Source organism: Toxotes jaculatrix, chromosome 17 (assembly GCF_017976425.1).
Source record: "Toxotes jaculatrix isolate fToxJac2 chromosome 17, fToxJac2.pri, whole genome shotgun sequence".
NCBI classification, from domain to species: domain Eukaryota; kingdom Metazoa; phylum Chordata; class Actinopteri; family Toxotidae; genus Toxotes; species Toxotes jaculatrix.
In genome coordinates, this window is record NC_054410.1 from 13,469,860 (window position 1) to 13,488,264 (window position 18,405).

The 18,405-nt window shown below is 40.7% G+C and overlaps 4 protein-coding genes across 7 annotated transcripts in view; 1 reads left to right on the forward strand and 3 right to left on the reverse strand.

The window, feature by feature from the left end:
- The window catches only part of eml5 (EMAP like 5), a 35,373-nt gene extending 29,080 nt beyond the window's left edge, over positions 1-6,293 (reverse strand). For all 4 annotated transcript variants that reach the window (XR_005896233.1, XR_005896232.1, XM_041060732.1 and 1 more), the window contains exon 1: positions 5,807-6,293. Coding sequence is in view for 2 of the 4 variants with exons in the window: in XM_041060732.1 (XP_040916666.1) it covers positions 5,807-6,003 (197 nt within the window). In the remaining 2 variants the exon portion in view is untranslated. The remainder of the gene's footprint in view (positions 1-5,806) is intronic.
- Positions 6,294-6,833: 540 nt separating this feature from the next.
- On the forward strand, positions 6,834-11,817 carry ttc8 (tetratricopeptide repeat domain 8). The gene is made up of 14 exons (XM_041060061.1): positions 6,834-7,003; positions 7,525-7,645; positions 7,738-7,801; positions 7,903-8,062; positions 8,278-8,367; positions 8,447-8,491; positions 8,576-8,661; positions 8,759-8,846; positions 8,981-9,091; positions 9,198-9,337; positions 9,438-9,612; positions 9,789-9,911; positions 10,601-10,684; positions 10,793-11,817. The coding sequence occupies exons 1-14, from the start codon at positions 6,890-6,892 to the stop codon at positions 10,907-10,909; spliced, it is 1,518 nt and encodes a 505-aa protein (XP_040915995.1). The 5' UTR covers positions 6,834-6,889; the 3' UTR covers positions 10,910-11,817.
- On the reverse strand, positions 11,623-14,774 carry LOC121196889 (CD209 antigen-like). Its single transcript, XM_041060064.1, has 6 exons — positions 14,614-14,774; positions 14,154-14,270; positions 12,738-12,989; positions 12,479-12,642; positions 12,169-12,305; positions 11,623-11,987 (listed from the first exon to the last, which is right to left on the reverse strand). Exons 1-6 carry the CDS (start codon positions 14,729-14,731, stop codon positions 11,837-11,839), a joined length of 939 nt encoding a protein of 312 aa, XP_040915998.1. The 5' UTR covers positions 14,732-14,774; the 3' UTR covers positions 11,623-11,836.
- Positions 14,775-15,824: 1,050 nt separating this feature from the next.
- On the reverse strand, positions 15,825-18,402 carry LOC121196887 (C-type lectin domain family 7 member A-like). Its single transcript, XM_041060062.1, has 6 exons — positions 18,219-18,402; positions 17,820-17,933; positions 17,153-17,410; positions 16,914-17,077; positions 16,165-16,304; positions 15,825-16,054 (listed from the first exon to the last, which is right to left on the reverse strand). Exons 1-6 carry the CDS (start codon positions 18,334-18,336, stop codon positions 15,898-15,900), a joined length of 951 nt encoding a protein of 316 aa, XP_040915996.1. The 5' UTR covers positions 18,337-18,402; the 3' UTR covers positions 15,825-15,897.
- Positions 18,403-18,405: the final 3 nt, after the last annotated feature.

Sequence of the window (18,405 nt, forward strand, 5' to 3'; positions counted from 1 at the left end):
GAAAACATCTGGTTAGCGCTACAATTTTGCGTGCTTGTGAGGGTGTATGTGTTTGTGTGCGCCGAGAGCAGTTGAGGGATTCACCCTCCCTTGCGGAAACCACTGGGATGAGATGAACACATTAAGTCTGTGATGGGTCTGACTATGGAGGCAGAGGGGCAGCTTGATGAGGTGACATGGTTCAATTAACTCAAGTCATGCTCAAACACACACACACGCAGCCTGGCTTCATGTGTGCCTACAGGGCGTTCATAGAGTATAAAAAAAGTTGTATTGGCAAATCTGTGAATTTCATATTTCTCCCTTTTTTGTCCATTTTTTTCCGACGGCCCTTGAACTCTTCCCTGCCCCTTTCACCTTTTCTAATTCATCTGGGGTTTCCTCGCATCACCAGGCATATGTTTGTAACACTGTTACATAATCTCCCCCACCTCCCCTCCCCTCCACGCTTGTACCTCCCCCACCTACAAGCATTCCCACTCTACAGCTGAGCAACAGCCTGCTTGTATAAAGCTGTCACTCCCTCCCCCTGCTCCACCCATCCTTTCAGTGGCCGCCAGTCACGTTCCAGGCAGGCCTGAGTGATTCACTGGGCAATTCTTCCTCTTGCCTGGTTCTGGCCTATATATTTCACGCTGCGCCGGAGCTCCCTCTATTATAATCAGACTGCCCGTTTTGCCAACTGCTCTCCAGAATTTCTAATCCTGGTGTGTGTTGAGATGGCAGGTCAGAGAGGCTTCGCACAGGCCGGGCAGCATCAACCTGCTGACTCAAAGCAGCTCACGACAAAACGAAACATGGCCTTCTTCCGCTTTCAAGTTTTCAGCTTGAATCTTTCTGTCTGACTTGTGAAACCTCACCAGCGTTCAAAAACACGCTGCCACCAAGGGCTTGACAGAGCTCTGCTGGTGTAACATCTCTGAAAGCTGAGGTGGGTTAGATGTGACAGGCCTGATCTTTGTCCTCCCTCAACCTTCCCTGTCCTTGTTATCTCCCATCACCTTCGCTTCCCCACCTTCTTTGTTGAACCTCTCTCCAACCTGGCACAATTTCTCATCTTACTTTTTATGAATTATATAATCAGAGCAAAGCGGCTAAAAATAGCACTCAGAGGAAGAGAAAAATGATCGGAACACTTTGAGATGCAGACAGACACAGCAGAGAAAACTGCCTTGGCACAAGCAGGTACAGCAAAGCAAATCTGTCTGGTTTCACACTGGAATGACACAAAGCATGAAGGCCGAGGCATCAAATCTCCCACAGCTACGGAGCTGGCCTCAGGTCAAAAGTATATGCAGGAAGCACTGGTAATTATTTGGATCTTCACTTTAGATGGCTTATATCCTACTAGCTTTACTAAGTATGGTATGTCCACGTTACAGCTTGGTAAAGGTCAATGTGGTCTTTAAACTGGCTATAACAAGACAGCTGTTTCCCTTATATGTCTCTGAGCTGAAAAGCTTTGTAAACGCCATTGCTAATGACTTAATAGCCTGCAGTGCATCGCCATGGTTCTCCTGTTTGATATAGGCTGTGGCTGTTTGATGCGGCTGTCTTCCATCTGCCAAGTGCTGTAGTACAAAACTAGCTAAATCGCTGCAGCAATTAAAAAACTTGTTTTCGTGCAGATAGGAGGCAAATAAACAGTCTGGAGGGCTGATTCCTCATGGTGAAGACACTTAGATACAGAAAAGGAGGAGACGAAGGTCGACTAAGCCAAACAGCAGGGCAGGAGGTACACCTTTACCCATTCCAGCATTTTTTTTTCCTTCCTTCATGAGTAAAACAATCTATTTCTGACTTATGAACAGAGGCTGAAAACCAATAGTCCCTCATGATATGGTGAGCTTCTGTCACAACTTTCATTGACATTCTGCAGCAGGAGTTTCCTTTGTCTGATTTTGCTTAAAGTGGATTAAAAAGAAGGGGAGGATTAGCACATTTCTGAAGGTCTGTACAGAATGGGATATTTCCCAGGACTCCACAAAGTGTTTTGATACAGATGCTCATCACATCCCTTATGAAACACCTGCCCATGCAAAAGGGGCTTAAAACTGAAAACTGAAGAGTTAAAATTAAAGAAAGCAGTGGGTGAGTACAGAGGCATTCTCTGCTTGATGAGACAGTCAAATGACCATCACAATTTCCAATGCACCTAACGTGGGGCCCTCATGTTGGTCCTCCGGTCTAAATCTCAACTAGATACAGGTTGATAGATTATTAATATTGAGGTGTTTTGTCAGAAAATATTGTGATATGTAATTTTGTCAATATTAACTTTAAATGCAACAAAACTGCAATAAAACTAGTTTGACTTCATCTAAATCAGGGTAAAGAGAATATTTTAGCATGTTTAGCTGCCTCCACTTCATCTGCATTAAACATTCATAACTCCACCACCAGATAACCGACATCTGTCCGAGTTTGTTTTTTTAAATCCCAGCGACAACTATGCTGAATCATGCCATTGTGCTAAGTAACTGTACTGAACTCTGGAGGATCCTAATTGGGGAAGACAGATCTGCTCTTTAGAGACCAGGCGGCCTTTCACAGAGTGGCCTGGCAGCTACTCACTGCATTGATGGAGACCTAAAACCTCAAAATCTCACTGACACTCTGCACAGAGCACCTGAAAATGTGTGTAAAGGTAAGAAGCAAAAGGAAGCAGACCAGTGAAGGTATGATGGGTTTTTTCTACAGTCTTCTCATTAAATCTTCTTTTACCAGAGCTATTTCAACTTTATAAAAAGTAATGAGCTCATGAATTGAATAAAAATAAGAAAATCAGTTTGCAGTCATAAACACTTGAGCACAGGAGCAGCTAATAATCTACTGAGACCAAAGTCAGGAGGAACGTAAGCAGAAGACAGTGTCTGAGGAAATAGATCCCCACAGGCCAAAACAATTGAAGATGGATTCTGGGAAATGTGAATCATATCTATTACCTCTCATAGTCACTGTCAACAGCGATAGCCTGAAAGCACATCCCCACACACTCACCTAATACATCACAGTCATTCGTTTCACATACAAGGCTTGTGCATTGTGCAAAGGTAATATTGCTAGAAACTTGAATATTCTACATATTACAGCAAACTATAATCACTTCACACAACACGGTTGTCAGTTTTGTACTTTTGACTTTAGTTTGCACATTAATATGCAGAGTTAGTTCACGCCATTAGCTCAGACAGTTCACAGAGCACAGCTGCGAGACGCTTGCCTGCAAACCTGACACTTTTATTGTATGAAACTTCACATTGATTTTAATGTGAAAAAATAATTTATTAGGAGCTAAAAGAAAATTCTTCGACAATATGAATAGGAAATTATTCACTGCATCTTTTTTTCGAAGCTGACTGAAACAAGACCAGCCCAGGACGGGCATCTATAATCCATAACTGTGGCTGTGGTCCATCATAAAGCTAACAAGATATTGTAAAATGAGACAGCCTTTTATTCCTGTGTCCGTAACACCCTCTCATTAACTCTCACTCAGTATTACAACAAAGACCATGAATCAGCCAAGATTTAGAATAACAGCACAACAGAGGAACAGAGCATCTAACAGCAGAATTTCTTAGATACCGGTGCCAAAACAACAAATAGATTGCATGTGTGCATGTCTGTGTTTTTATATGCATTAATGTGCACACATGTCCTATATGTCAGCATGGCTGCAAAAAGGAGAAATTAAGCTCTATAGTGCGGACAAACTCCTGCAGGTTTTTTAGCATTAGCCTCAGGTTCTTTGAGTTTCGGACCGGAATAAATGCAGTCTGGAGAAATAACAGATGTGAGGAAAGAATCGCAAATAGCTGTTTTTACAACACTCACTTCACTAACATGCCTCAAAGTAAACTGTCAGGCTATTAAGATTCTCCTCAGTCTACGCTGTTACTGCCCAGTACCATGTCCATTTACATTCATCTTAAATCATCACTAAAACACAGCACACACCAGCTAAGGAAGACTATCTTGCATCCCTGTACATTGTCATGAATAGACCAGCCTTTCATTCATGTGAAAAACTTCAAATTAGTTCCTCCATGTCAGACCGGGAGACCAGTTAAAAGAGGCTGCAGGGCGAGAAAACAACCAACCAAAAGGGAGAAACAGGGTCAGCAATTAATTCATGAAGTAAGCCACCAATTTATATGGAGCTGAACAAATAAGATATAGCAGTAACCGAAATAGACCAAAGAAAAGTAAAATAAGAGAAGGAATCAGAAAGAAAAGAGGGATTTGAATCGCAGTGCTGTCTGAGGGGGCTGCATCCATTCCACATGAGTTAGTGCAACGTGAGAGCAGCCCGACAGTTATTCAGCACTGAATCTGCTGAGAATTGCTCCTGGTTGTACCATAGAAGTCCTAAGTCTAAGGAAGTGTTTATGAGAGCTTCACAAGCACTCCTCTGAGATCTGAGTTTAAAATGACTATTATGACTACGACTATTACCTGGACTCTGTCAGCAATCAAAAGCTGGGAAAGAAATCTTGTACTGTAAATACGTTCATACGGCCTCAAGCACTGAGAAGGGATGTACACATTATGAATTCTATTGTTTACCAACTCATTACTTGTGCATCTACATTTGTTTTGCAAATGCGTGTTGCATTGTTGAATCAAATATCAAACTATGGTTCAGTCATTGACTCCTCCAGCTGAGCGTAAGACACTTCACCCACAGGGCAGCGGACGGTTAGTATCTCTATTGTCCGATTAATAATGGAGCATGAGGCCCAGCTGACTACCGACACAGAATATAATGCTAGTCATCTCCAGGCCAACCCACACATACATGTCAACACGAGCACTGGAGCGTTGGACACAGGTTGTTGTTGTGTGGCATGCTGAGAAGCAGTTTGAAAGGCAGGATCACTACATGTGTGATGCAACACTGGTCACTTTGCTGTGTTTTTATAAGAACAGGTTTGTCTGGCCACGCAGAGATGAGTTACCACAACCTGCAGAAAGCTTTTCCAATCCAAGGATTCTTTCAAGGACAGCTATGTTCAAGTGCATTTTTCAGATCCACACTTTACTGCTCCAATTGTCATGGAAAGATGAAGACGTAGCAGGCTGCTGCTTTAAAATATTCTGAAACATGTCTGTAACCAGGTGTCAAAGGAAAAACAAAAAACAACAACAGTGATTAGTTGATAAGACAATCTACAGAAAATTAACAGTCGGCTATTTAGATAACAGATTAATCATTAAGTCATTCATTTACGCAAAAATGACAAATATTTTCTATTTCCAAATTCTCAGATGACTGGATTTTTGCTCTGTGTGATACTGCTACAAATTAAGTATCTTTGAGTTGGATTATTAGTTGGACAAAAATCAATTTTCACCTTGAGCTCGGGGGAATTATGACAGGCACTTTACCTATTTTATAGATTAAATGATTAATATAGGCTTAATTATTAATCCTAATAGCCTATAAAAATCTAGCTGCCCTGCCCTAGAGGAGATGACAAGAGGAGCGGCAGCAGAGTAATCTTTAGTAGTGAGAGAGATGGAGCTTCAATCTGGAGAGCTTGGTTCAGCGAATCTGCCCTGCTGGAGTGTCCTTGAGCAAGACACTAAACCCCATTTCAAAGCTATGGGGATGCTGCTGTGTAGGCGTGTGCTCCCCTTCAACTCCCTATGGAGCTAAAACAAAAATATCACATTACATTACACAAGGTGACACCAGCACCTACAATGACAACACTACAGGATCAATTCATTTTCTGTCACTGTGAGGCAGGTGCTGTCCGAGGTGCTGAAACAAACTGTTATTTATGTATGGTTACACTACCTGATTATGTCATCGTTGTGTCCCAGGTAAAATTTCTGCTTGTGCTCCCGGGTGTTGTACACAACTCCTACACCGGCGACAAAATAGACTATTTCCTTGGCGGCGGTGTAGTACAGGTTGTTGCGGCACTGATGTCCCCGGTATCCGTACACCCACTCCAGTCTCAGGTGGCAGTTGGGAGCAGTTCTGTCAGCCATGTCCGCACTTCCGTGTGTGTCTCTCTGTCGCTATCACGTAGGCTTTCTGATACAGTGTCATTCACCAAAAAGGATTTATTTTAAGCCCGTGTGTCCCATTAGTTCCGTTGGATTTCCACCAGTCCGGGGAGAGCGCTGAAATTAGGCATTTTTTTGAGGCTCGTGTGAATTAACCGTCTTGGTGTCTGAAGAGATGAAAGCCCTCTCTTTCTCAGTTTAAGACACAGGTTTCTAAGCTACTGTGTTCATTGTGAGAACCTGCTTGCACTTCTTCAGCCCGGGCTTGCGGTCCTCCTCGGCTCCAGGTCAAAGCTCCTGTCAAATCCTACAAAGATGGAGCTCTTCTGTTATTCCGCAAGCACCGCCCATAGAGATGACGGGCAAGCATGTCGTCCAATCAGATCCTTTAACGCGAGAGAGGAGAAAAAAAGCAGGAGGGGACACACCCGTCACGACTGAAACAGTTATACAAGGATAACTGACTTCTAACTGATACAACTTCATTTGATTAATTTAACATTAAAGCTTTGTTTTAACAACAATAACAACAACAATAATATTCAAAATCTTCTTTATTGTATTTCAAGATTCGTAGATGTCCCCAGCAAAATGATTTTTTTGAAAACAACAGCATTCTGCTGGAAGCTGAAGGAAGGTTTTGTACACCAAACAAATAATACAGCAACTGTGCAGATACTGCGATTTTATAAAATAAAGACACTTTTTTCACTTTAATTTTTTCATCATTTCACTGGAGGAAACAACGTCAGCGAAGGACCGCCTCCACTGTTGTTGCCAAGCGACAGAGGAAGCTTCGCCGTCTTCCCAGCTTTGCTAAATAGCTTGCTAACCCATTTTTGTACCCATTTTCTTCCCGACCAAAGCAATGGAGGTGACGATGGACCCTTTGTTTCTGGCGTGGAGCTATTTCAGGAGGCGAAAACTCCAACAGTGTTCAGATATTTGTACAAAAATACTACAAGACAATCCATACGACCAGGTACGGGGGTGCAGTTAGCCGGGCTAACCTTGCATGCTAGCGATTATCCATTTAGGAAATCCTGCTAACTTGCTAACACAGACTACCTGTAGCAACTGGTGCATAATCCCGATTAATCCTTGTAGTTTATCATAATTTAATTTAGCGATCGCTGAATTTACTGGTACTTATTCGACTCGTTATTGCTTCAACATAGTCTTGGACATAACGTTTCATTTCACACTTTACCTTTGATTTCTTCTAGACCGTATCTTATTTTCATTTTTTTCCTTTCCCCCCTTTTACATCTGTCCTCCACTTTCTTCTTTTCTCACTAACTCACTGCATGCTGTCTTAAGGACTCCTCCTTGCTTATCCCAGAGGTAACCTTGACTGCAGACTCCTCTCTGTCATCTTTTTTCATACTTTGTCGTGTGGATAGTTCAGCATTGGTCCGGACTGTAACACGTTTATCCATGTATTTGGAAGATGTGACATCTGAGGCGCTTCACATGATTTAACATTGTGTGTTTGTTTTAAAGGCTGCATGGAGCTTGAAAACCCGTGCTCTGACAGAGATGGTATACATAGATGAGGTTGAGGTTGACCAGGAGGGGATTGCTGAGATGATGCTGGATGAGAGCTCTATTGCTCAAGTTGCACGTAAGTTTAAACTCTTCTCAGAGCTTAAAAGTTGATCAAATAATACCCAATGGTTAAATTTGTAGGATTGATAAGACCTGGCATTCTTCTAGGCCCTGGAACATCACTGAGGCTCCCTGGAACAAGTCAAGGTGGAGGGCCCACACCAGCTGTCAGGTACTGTCTGCTTGGCAATGCTTGAAAATGTTCCTTGAAGTTTTACATTAAATTTTTTTTTTTAACAAAGAGATACCTAATCAGAGTTTCCAAAATTCAAGGCCTATGACACAATCAGGGCGCCCTATCACAGGATTTGTGAGACCAAGCACACAATCAGGGCGTCCTGGGACAATGGAGCAGGCCATCAAAACTCCCCGCACTGCAAGCACTGCTCGGCCTGTCACTAGTTCTTCAGGTCGATTCATCCGTCTGGGAACAGTGAGTAAACAGGAGTTCACACATTTCCTATCAATCCAAACAAAATAAGCCTTTATTTGTGTATTTGTATAGTATTTCTCCTATGATTTAATATATATCAGGTGGATACAATTTTGCAATTGCACCATAAAATTGCACTATAAAATATAAATATTTGTTATTTATTAGACGTTATACATTATTTAGCATGACATGCTGTTTCACTGTCTCTCCAGGCTTCAATGCTTACCAATCCAGATGGACCGTTTATTAACTTGTCAAGACTGAATCTGACCAAGTATTCCCAAAAGCCTAATTTATCCAGGGTGAGACTGAGACTTGCAAAGATTAACCAGGATCATTGCTTTTTCTCACATGTCAAATAACAATGATTTCCCTCCTCAGACACTGTTTGAGTACATCTTCCATCATGAAAACGATGTGAAAAATGTAGGTGGTGCAAACATTTACACTATAAAGAGAATTGTTGACTGTTAGTTATGCAACGGAAACTTAAAAATATTTCTTCACCAGGCTCTAGATTTGGCTGCTCAGGCTACTGAACATGCTCAGTTCAAAGACTGGTGGTGGAAAGTTCAGCTGGGAAAATGTTACTACAGGCAAGTAAACATCCAAATTATTTAGCTCAGCATCTCTGACATTTCTTGTTGCATTTTTATAATCTACTTTGATGGTTGATATTTCTGACCTTTGCAGGCTTGGTTTATATCGAGAAGCAGAAAAACAGTTTCGATCAGCCCTCAACCACCAAGAGGTGGTGGATACATATCTCTACCTGGCAAAGGTAATGATGGAGACACAATACAAAAATACATCACCTTACCAAATTGTTGCACAATGGAAAATGCTCTTTCTTACTTGTGAGCCAAAAGCTTGCTAACAAATGAAGTGAAAAACCTTGTGTGTGCTTCACCTTAGGTTTACCAGCGCCTTGATCAACCAATAACAGCACTCAATCTTTTCAAGCAAGGCCTGGACCATTTCCCTGGTGAGGTCACCCTTCTAACAGGAATAGCTCGCATTCATGAGGTACAGTATGTCACCACTGTCATTCCCCCTTACTCCACTCTCAAGATACAAGTGCCAAAAGAAATACAAAGCCATATTTACTGTCTATATTGTAATATTCTCACAGGAGATGAACAACATTTCATCAGCTACAGAGTACTACAAAGATGTCCTGAAGCAAGACAACACTCATGTGGAGGCTATAGCCTGTATAGGCAGCAATCACTTCTATACTGATCAGCCAGAGATCGCCCTGCGGTTCTACAGGTCTACACTTTTATGTATAATTTATCTAATGTATTGTTACAGTATAGGTGATGAGGAGCTATATGCCATCTGTGATTCAAAATGCTTCTCTCTTTGTTAGACGGCTGCTCCAGATGGGGGTGTATAACTGCCAGCTGTACAACAACCTGGGCCTGTGCTGCTTCTACGCCCAGCAGTATGACATGACTCTGTCCTCATTTGAGAGGGCTCTGGCCCTGGTGGACAATGACGAAGAGCAGGCTGATGTCTGGTACAACATAGGACACGTGGCTGTGGTCAGTTAGCAATGCTCAAAAATATCCCAGAATGTCTGGTGATTTAATAATATGTACCTCTTTTTTATGGTTTATTGTTAAAATAATCCAAATATTCACTGTTATCAAGAACAGCTCACAAGCTTACAACACACAAAGAGAAGCTGGTACAAAGTGCATGTGTTCTATGTTTATAGGGCATAGGGGAACTGACCCTGGCCTATCAGTGTTTCAAACTGGCTTTGGCCTTTAATAATGACCATGCTGAGGCCTACAACAACCTGGCTGTGCTGGAGCTGCGCAAAGGTCGTATTGAACAGGTGAAGTCATATCTTTTAATCATGAGGAGTTTTTTTTTCCTCTGTTAAAATATGAGGTATGAGATCATATTGCTTTCCTAAGAGCTGGGTGATAAATTAATTTAGCATTAGTATCATGATATGAGACCAGATATTGCTAGACTCACGAGGTTGTGGTTTTATTAGAGCACCACAGACTGTGTGCTTGCTCCCTGAGCTGAGTGTCACATGCATCTATGAGCTACCCATCAGCAGCAGAACTAATGCTAATACTGTGTAGGGATGTTTAGATGTCAAACTACACAGAAACATAGCTGTAGCTCATTTTCTTTAGTTGCCCTAAAAATCTGATTGAAACAGTGCATCATATCATAAAGGCTATTTATGTACATTCTCCAGTAAATCAAAAACAGATCTGGTCTTAGAGCTGAACTTAAACTGCCACTTAGCTAACAACATAGCAAAATATTGTACAGGCCATAATACAAGCCAGACCTCTGCAGTCTGTCATGTGATGTAAGATGTGTCATCTGGCATAGAGCTGGTGGAGGGGAGCCCTGCAGACACAAAGTTGCTATGAGAAATATTATGTCAGATTTTCAATTCCTACCTATAAAATGAAAAGATTAAGGTTGAGGTTCATTTCAGTTAAATTCTCATTAAATAATGTGCCGCTGACAATATAAATGATTGTTCCTTCTTTGATCCAGTCCAAAGCCTTCCTACAGACAGCTGCTTCACTGGCCCCTCACATGTATGAACCACACTTCAATCTTTCCATTCTTTCTGAAAAGGTAATTTGCTACTATTTATTTATCTGTACATTTACACTGTGCAGTAGTTAAAGAGATAATAAAGACTATGATAAAGTTTTCCCAAGTGAAATTTTTGTCTGTGTGCAGATTGGAGACCTTCAGAGCAGCTACACTGCAGCCCAAAAGTCTGAGGACGCCTTTCCCGAGCATGTTGACACTCAGCAGCTTCTCAAGCAACTTCGACAGCACTTTGCGGTGCTGTGATCGTCTGACCAGCATGCTTAGGAGGAAAGGTGTGATTTGAATCATGTTTGTGAGAGATCAGAGACACTGCACTGCAGCGAGAGCCATCAGGTTTAAAAACACAAAGTGATTAAAATGCTGAATGGTTGGCAGGTTAGTCAGATGTGGAAATCAATATATGGGCATTAGTTTTGGTTTGTGTTTATTTATTGAATGGTACATAGACAATAAATTGGAGGTTCATTAGCTAGCCCTGTCATATGAGATGCATTTTCAGATTTGAATTTTGAAGTGATTGGCCTCATTATAGCACGTCTGTTCATTTGATCCATGAGCTGTTTATACGTACACAGTCCCTGGTCACTGGTAAATCTCTGCTTTTCAAATCATTCTTAGGAAATCTTTGCACCGGCAGGGTGTGAAAAGGCCAAGACGACAGCCGTTTGGGAACTGCTAGAACCAAAGCTGCAGTGATTAACTTAACACTAAGTAGTTTAGATAGTTTATGTGATGATTAATGTCTGTGGCATTTGCAAGCTTAGCTCAACAACCCACTGCTAAATGACACGCCATACGCTGCTCTGCATGATGTACACCACACATCGCACACCATACGACTTGTAGGAATGTACACTTTAGGTGAAGGCAGGCATTTTCTTGAGAAACTGGTAAACTGGTGTACAGATCTGTATTGTAGTAATATATGTGTACATACTTAAGGTAAATATTTATTACAGTAAAATAATAAACTAACATTTTATAGATTGTTTCATAAATCAGATCTATTTTTCATATTTCAGCCTTCCTTGCCATTTTGTAGTCTCCACAAATATCAACATGACAATAAAAAGAACAACTCAGAAGATGTGTAAAAGTCTCTAAGGTGGAGTTAATTCTTCATTCAGACAATTAAACAAAAAATGTGATTTTTTTAAACAAAAAAAGACATTAATTCTCAAACCTTGGTGCCATTTCACAAATCCATTTCAGGCTATAAGAGCATGGAGCATCATTCCAGGCCTTAAAGGGGTTGGCTCTGGGATACGCAGCTGCGCAGTCCTCAGTATTTAGGTTGTTGGGCTCTCCATCATTCCAGTACCTGAAACAAATGAAAAGTTACTTTGCTGAGCCATAATATCTGCTCTCACACTTTATATTTAGATAAATTATTAATTACCTAGTAATTTTGAAGAGTCATTACAAACAGGTGATAACTTTCAGTAGGTGAACATGCTATCACTACCATTTTTTTCCAGTATGTACATGTATGTATCTCTTACCCCTCAGCCAGTCTTCTTCCATCCAGCCATTTCCAAACCCCTTCCTCCTCTACATCTCTCAGTCCGATCCAGAAGCCACTCTGGGTTATTGGTCTCGAGGGGTCATGATAATTATTTAGCAATTCACTCACTGCCATCTGACAACACCAAAAATATACACACATAAACATATATCCATTTATTTCATTGGATCCCATGTAATACAGACCTGTTTTGCTGCTCAAAAAAGTAAAATGTGTCACAAAAGAGAAATGAAGATGAAATATTTTGTCCAGACGTATCAATGCGCTGACTAAATGTTGAGTCTTACATGTTTCGCTGTGCTGTCTATCACTGCCAAGTCGCCTCCTTGTTTCTTGCAGAACTGTCTGGCTTCCAGCCATGATCTGCGTGAAATAGCTTCTGAGAAAGCGAAGTAGTAACACTGTGAGTTCATGAAAGTCCATCCGGGTAAACAGTGTCTGCAGCCCTCCTCTGAAAATGGAAATATGATGTGTTGTCTGGGTTACAATTCACTTTGAGAATTTAATATGCTGATAACACAAACAAGTGAAGAGAGAGGCTCTCACCAATCATTGGTATGTGGGATTTCAGCCCTGCAATTTCCGTTTTAATCTTGTCAGCTTTATTTTCGTAGTCTTTGCATCTTCTGTTCTGGTGTTCAAGTTCCCATTTGGTACGTTGCTGCTCACTGACTTCAGCCGCCAACTGCTTCTTAGCCTCATCCCTCCTTTGTATTGCAAGGTTGTAAGTAGCCTGCAGTTTGGCCACTTCACTGTTGATGTCCGTTATCGTTTGGTGCCCACCAGTAAGTTTGTTATCTGTAAGCGATGAAGACATAGTGTTACTGGAGTTGAATAGTCAGCTGAAGTTTTTTTTTTTTAATGCATTATGAACATCTTTTTTCAGCACATGTACACCTGTACTTGCCTGATGTACAGTATAAATTAAAAAGTCAAAGTGATCACAGGAGTACTAGCAGACAAAAGTAAATTTAAAACCATGAATAGAAAAAAATATTAGTGATGCACCGGCGTTTTGTAAATACATTTAACAATTACCAGTCTTCATTCTCTTCTTTTCACTCTTGATGTTGGTAAAGGATTCAATTTTCTCATACAGCTGCAGAAAGTTGAATTTATAGCATTTTCTTCAATTTTGTATGTAACATTTGCAAGGTGTCATACAGCATTAGCTCACAGCAGGGTGCTGTTGAGCTGTGAGAGATACAGTGTGTGTGAGGTCCCTATCAGAGCGCTGGCACTGAACTAATGACTGTATTCCCACCAACAGAGATATAAAATTGAGTTTTCACATTTTTATAAAAGTTCCTTTCTGTTTCACAGTTGTTAGTAGACACAGAGAAACATCAGTCATGTTTTTGTCTGGGAAATGATGCTCCAATGTTCATTTTCCTCTTTGCTGTGTTGGTCTCCGCCATCTCCTGAAATTAATATCTGGCTCTGAGGCTGCTAAACACTCCACAATGTGCTCCAGCTATAGTCACCGTGTCTGTCTGCTGTTGAATGTTGGGCAGATAGTGCACAGTGGTTTTTTTTTCCACTGAACAGCTTCCTCATGCAGATGGAAGCAAAGCCAATGAGAGGCAGAGATAGTTAACTAGAACAGTAAAGCTGCAAGCTGCAGAACCAAAACAGTGAGTTACAAGAGGTTAAAATTCTATGTAGACTGAAGGGAACGGTAGCTTCAGGCGATAGTTCTGTGTGGGTTCGCTACTATGAGTGACATTTTACAATACACATAGTCATTGTTAAAGATATATCACTTGCAGTAGCTTTAAAGTAAATCATGTTCAGCATCATATTTATGTTCCACAGCTGTGCTGTTGACTTTACTTTTGTTGCCTGAAGATGAACTTTCAAATCTTAATTTTACTCTTCTAAGTTTTGAATCCAGTGTCACCTCATAACTACATTTTCACATTATTGAAAGTAGAATAGCTTAATGGGTCAGTTGTGACTTACAGTAGACTCCCAGGCCAATGTCAACAATTAGGAGAATGACAGCAAGCACAACCAGGCTGACTGCAAGCACTCTGTAATGGTTCGGTCTGAATTCAGGTCTCACCATGGACATGGACACTACACAGAGAAATGGCGGATTAACATCAGAGCCATATACAGACAGTTGACAGAGGAAAATGATTTACAAAATTAAATAAGTCAAAGTTGTTTATAACATCTTACTAAGACTTCTTATGTTTGTTGTTGATGACAATCAATGATTGAAATACACAGTAAAAAAAAAAAACTGTACTTGATGACTTACAGGAAAACAAGAATATATATCAAGAATTACACACAGTAATGTGTTTCCAGCACTATTTCAGTATCTGGCACTATCACCAAAGAAAATATTAAACATAAACAGATTCTTGTTGTTGAAGATTCTCGTTGTCATTAATTTACTTTTCATTCACTATACCTTGGTGCTTCTCTAGGTTTGCGTAGAGAGGGTGCTCATCTACACTGACGTCCTCTTGAGAAATCAGTTTGTTATATGTGCCCTCATAAGAGCCATCTGAATTTTCTTTGTCCTTCATTTTGACTGTTGAGATGAGAGCAGTCTGACGTGATTGTCCCCGAGAGATTATTTGTCAGGACATTGCCCCCTGCGTGACGGTAAGTGTGTAACATTTCAAACAGAAAATCGAGTTCATCTGTTAAATATTTACAGGGAGCGCAGGTAATTCGAAAAGCTGTGTCATTTTCTGATCACCCAAACAAAATGGTTTTCTAATTTAATCTGTTTAGTAAAGCATGATCCTTTAGGTGTCATTTTTGTTTGATTGACTGTGAATCCATGATACCATCAATGAACTGCAGCTCCCCGACACCAGTACCACTAATGCAGCCCCACATAAGGACATCACCACCACCATGTTTCACTGTAGGCACCATGCATTTTTCTTTGTACTCCTCACCTTTACGACGCCATACAGTTTTGAAGCCATCAATTCCAAAAACATTTATCTTGGTCTTATCACTCTACTGTAGAGTATAGAGTCCCAGCAGTCTTCATCTTTGTCAGCATGGGCCCTGGCAAATTCTAGGCGGGCCTTTTTGTGCATGGGCTTTTAGGAGTTGCTTCCTTCGACAGTATTCTGACTGAGAAGTAAAACTTTGCGGATCTTCTTGTAGCCTTCGCCTTTCTAGCGTAAAGAAAAGCTTTTCTTTCTCAGGTCTTGTGACACTTCTCTTCCATGTGGTGCCATTGCTGACAGCATGAAACGGGAAGGGGTTTTCTCTGTTAAGTAACGCCTTTTTATAATCAAATGCTGCTGGACACCTGTTTAATGAATAATTAGACTCACCTGTGGTTGAATCCTTATTAATTAGACTTTTGTAGTCCAAAATTTAGCTTTGCTCCTAAGACTTTCATTGGGGTGTACTCATTTTTGCAACATGGTCTTGAATGAATTTGTTCGGAAAATTAACAAATCTTGTTTGCAATCAATGGCTCACATTTGTGGGAGTATTTTGTAATGCAGTATGAAAATGTTGATTCTGAAAGGTTTTCTGATAAATTCTGTTGGGGTGCACTCATTTATGCATGAGCACTGTACCTGAAGACATATATCTGTAAATAAATATATTAAAAATAATCACACACAACATGGATGCTAATGTATCAAGCTTCAGTGTGTTTAATGATTTTACATGGACACAAAATTCTCTGTCTCCCGTTGTGATTTCTGCTTCAGAGACGTCATGTCGAGTTTGGCTCCATCTCACATATCCATTTTAACGTATGGTTATGGCAGTCTCCATTATACCACGTCTTCATGGCATCAGAGAAGTAATAATAGGCAGCACAGTTCCCGCTCTGAGATCCACTAGGCCTAGGTTGCCCATTTCTCCAGTACCTTGGATAAATCAAAACCATTCAGAAGAAGAATTTAGTTACACGTTTTTTGTCATGACAATTAAACTTCAAACTAGAGTAATAAGTGTTAGCAGCCTGGGACATGCTTACGCTGTTCTCGCGTCAGTCATGTTGTTAACCCAGACCCATGTTTCTTCTACTACTGCTTTAGTGAGGCCGATCCAGTAGCCGTTCTGCCACCACACACTACTGCTGCTGCTCACGTGTGGCAAGTTGTCATTTAAGAGTTGCTGTAAGAACACAGACACAGGAGATAATACCCTAATTTTACAACTGTCAAATCAAACATCAAATAGGCTTTAAAGGCCCTGAAAATCTATTTCCTCATTTAGTTTCTTACTCTGAAAATGAAAGTGATTTCATGAGATATTTTCTGTATGTGTTTTTCCCCCACTGGATCAAAGGTCTCAGATTAAAAACCAAACCAAAAGTTATGTGACATGCATGGTCTAGTCAGGATTTAACAATATTTGAAGATAATTGTAATTTGAGTTGTGGAGTTATTTTCTTATTGTGTGATGCTATGAAAATGATGAGGGTGAACCAAAACAGACAGTGGAGAGCAACTGGAACTCACTGCAGACTTATAACTCACTATAACTCTGATAACTCTCTGTAGGTTCGTCTCTACACATTGTCACAATGATATATTGTGATCATGAACACATCAGTTATAGCAGCTTTAATCTGACAGAAAAAAAATACATCAAATTAAAAGTAATATCAAAAATAATTAATGCATACTCCCACATACTAAACTTTGAACAGCTACACCATGAAAAAAAAAAATCTTATAGGACTTCAGGTATAGAGACTGAGAATTAAATTGTGAGACCCACCTGCTCCACTAAGTTATTGATCACAAGCAGGTCACCCCCTTGACTAATACAGTTCACTCTGCTATCCAACCAGTTCTTCCTGGAAAGGAGCTCATTGGGAGAAAAATAATAGCAGGATGATTTGAGAAGAATCCATCCTGGTAGGCATCTGCCACAGTTTTGCTCTGTTGAAACAAGAGATTGGAAAAAGTGAATAATGTCTAGTCAAAGGCCAAGGACAAGTTGGAAGTCTGTCTTACCTAAAGTAGTTTTATTTGTCTTTAGATTTGTCTTCTCTGTCTGTAGAGTCTCAATCTGTTTCTGTAGGACATCACTGAGAGTTTTCTTCTGATTCACTTGCAGCTTTAGTTGCAGGTGGCTGGCACGCTCTCTCACTAATGCTGCCTCGGCCTCCACTTTAGCTCTGATGATTCCACTGTGGTTACGGAGATAGTTCATCTCAACGATGAGGGGTGTAGCAGCTGAGTAAGGAATCTCAAGGTCTTTGGCTTTGGCACCTGAGGCACAACAACTCGTGATAACAAACAGAAAAAGGAACAGGCCAAATTTTACTGTTCTGAGTTTTTGTTGCATTGAACTAAGATGGTGGCCCTCATGAAAACAGCATTGTCATTGTGAGCACAACTCTTAGTGTGACTGTAGACTCTTATTCTTGTTTTAAAAAAATGTCTGTGTCACAACTTCCAATAAGTGCTACAGTAAGGCTAGCTGGCGTGACCACCTTTATGGTCCCTGGGAACACCTTCTGATCAGCACCTTGGACTTAATCGAAAAGTTGATCAGCAGGAAATGAATTAGCAGTGATTTTTTAAATGTCAGTTCAGCTATCTGGTTCAGATTTCACAGAACAGGGACTATACATCAGATATGGGCCTTCAGAAGTTTCCTGTAGACTCTCATACTTACAATAAATCCCAATGACAACCGCAGCTAACAGCAGAACAGCATTGAGCAGACCCAGGCTCAGTATAACCAGTCGGTAGGGCGGCAACGCAGACCCACCTCCTTTTGTAAACAGACCTTGAAAAATGTTCCTCTGAATTAATATCTTAATAATTATATATCATCATAAGTAAGCCCTCAAGAGCATTATCACAGTGATGTTTACCTTCTCATATGTTACAGGGGAATGCATAAATATTATAGTTTAAATCACCACATTACACTTTTTTTTTTACACACATTTAAAATCTAAGTCACTGAATGAGCTAAAGTTACACAGGGTCAGTTTTTGAGAGTAAAGGGAGAAAAGAGTGAAGTGGTGGTGGTGGTGTGAAAAAAGTCGGACATCGGTCAGAAGATTACCTTGTCCAAAAGCTTGACGGTGAGAGCGCAGATGCCCATCTGTGTTGAAATATTGAGAAATCTCTTGTGCAGATGACATTTCCTCCTCATGTTCTGACTGTGACTGTGAGTTCTCCATTATACTGGTGAAAGTGGTGCCTATTGATCTGTTTGGCTCCTGCTTATACCAGTGATAAGGTGTGTGTGT

Coding starts and splice junctions, on each gene's coding strand:
- LOC121196889 (XM_041060064.1), bottom strand. CDS start 14,731: ATGAAGGACAAAGAAAATTCAGATGGCTCTTATGAGGGCACATATAAC. Junction 12,643..12,737: donor ATCCCACATACCAATGATTG/GTGAGAGCCTCT, acceptor TTCCATTTTCAG/AGGAGGGCTGCAGACACTGT. Junction 12,306..12,478: donor TAGACAGCACAGCGAAACAT/GTAAGACTCAAC, acceptor TGGTGTTGTCAG/ATGGCAGTGAGTGAATTGCT.
- LOC121196887 (XM_041060062.1), bottom strand. CDS start 18,336: ATGGAGAACTCACAGTCACAGTCAGAACATGAGGAGGAAATGTCATCT. Junction 17,934..18,218: donor CCGTCAAGCTTTTGGACAAG/GTAATCTTCTGA, acceptor ACATTTTTCAAG/GTCTGTTTACAAAAGGAGGT. Junction 17,411..17,819: donor GGTTGTCATTGGGATTTATT/GTAAGTATGAGA, acceptor GTTGTGCCTCAG/GTGCCAAAGCCAAAGACCTT.
- ttc8 (XM_041060061.1), top strand. CDS start 6,890: ATGGAGGTGACGATGGACCCTTTGTTTCTGGCGTGGAGCTATTTCAGG. Junction 7,646..7,737: donor CTCTATTGCTCAAGTTGCAC/GTAAGTTTAAAC, acceptor GCATTCTTCTAG/GCCCTGGAACATCACTGAGG. Junction 8,368..8,446: donor AAAAGCCTAATTTATCCAGG/GTGAGACTGAGA, acceptor TTCCCTCCTCAG/ACACTGTTTGAGTACATCTT.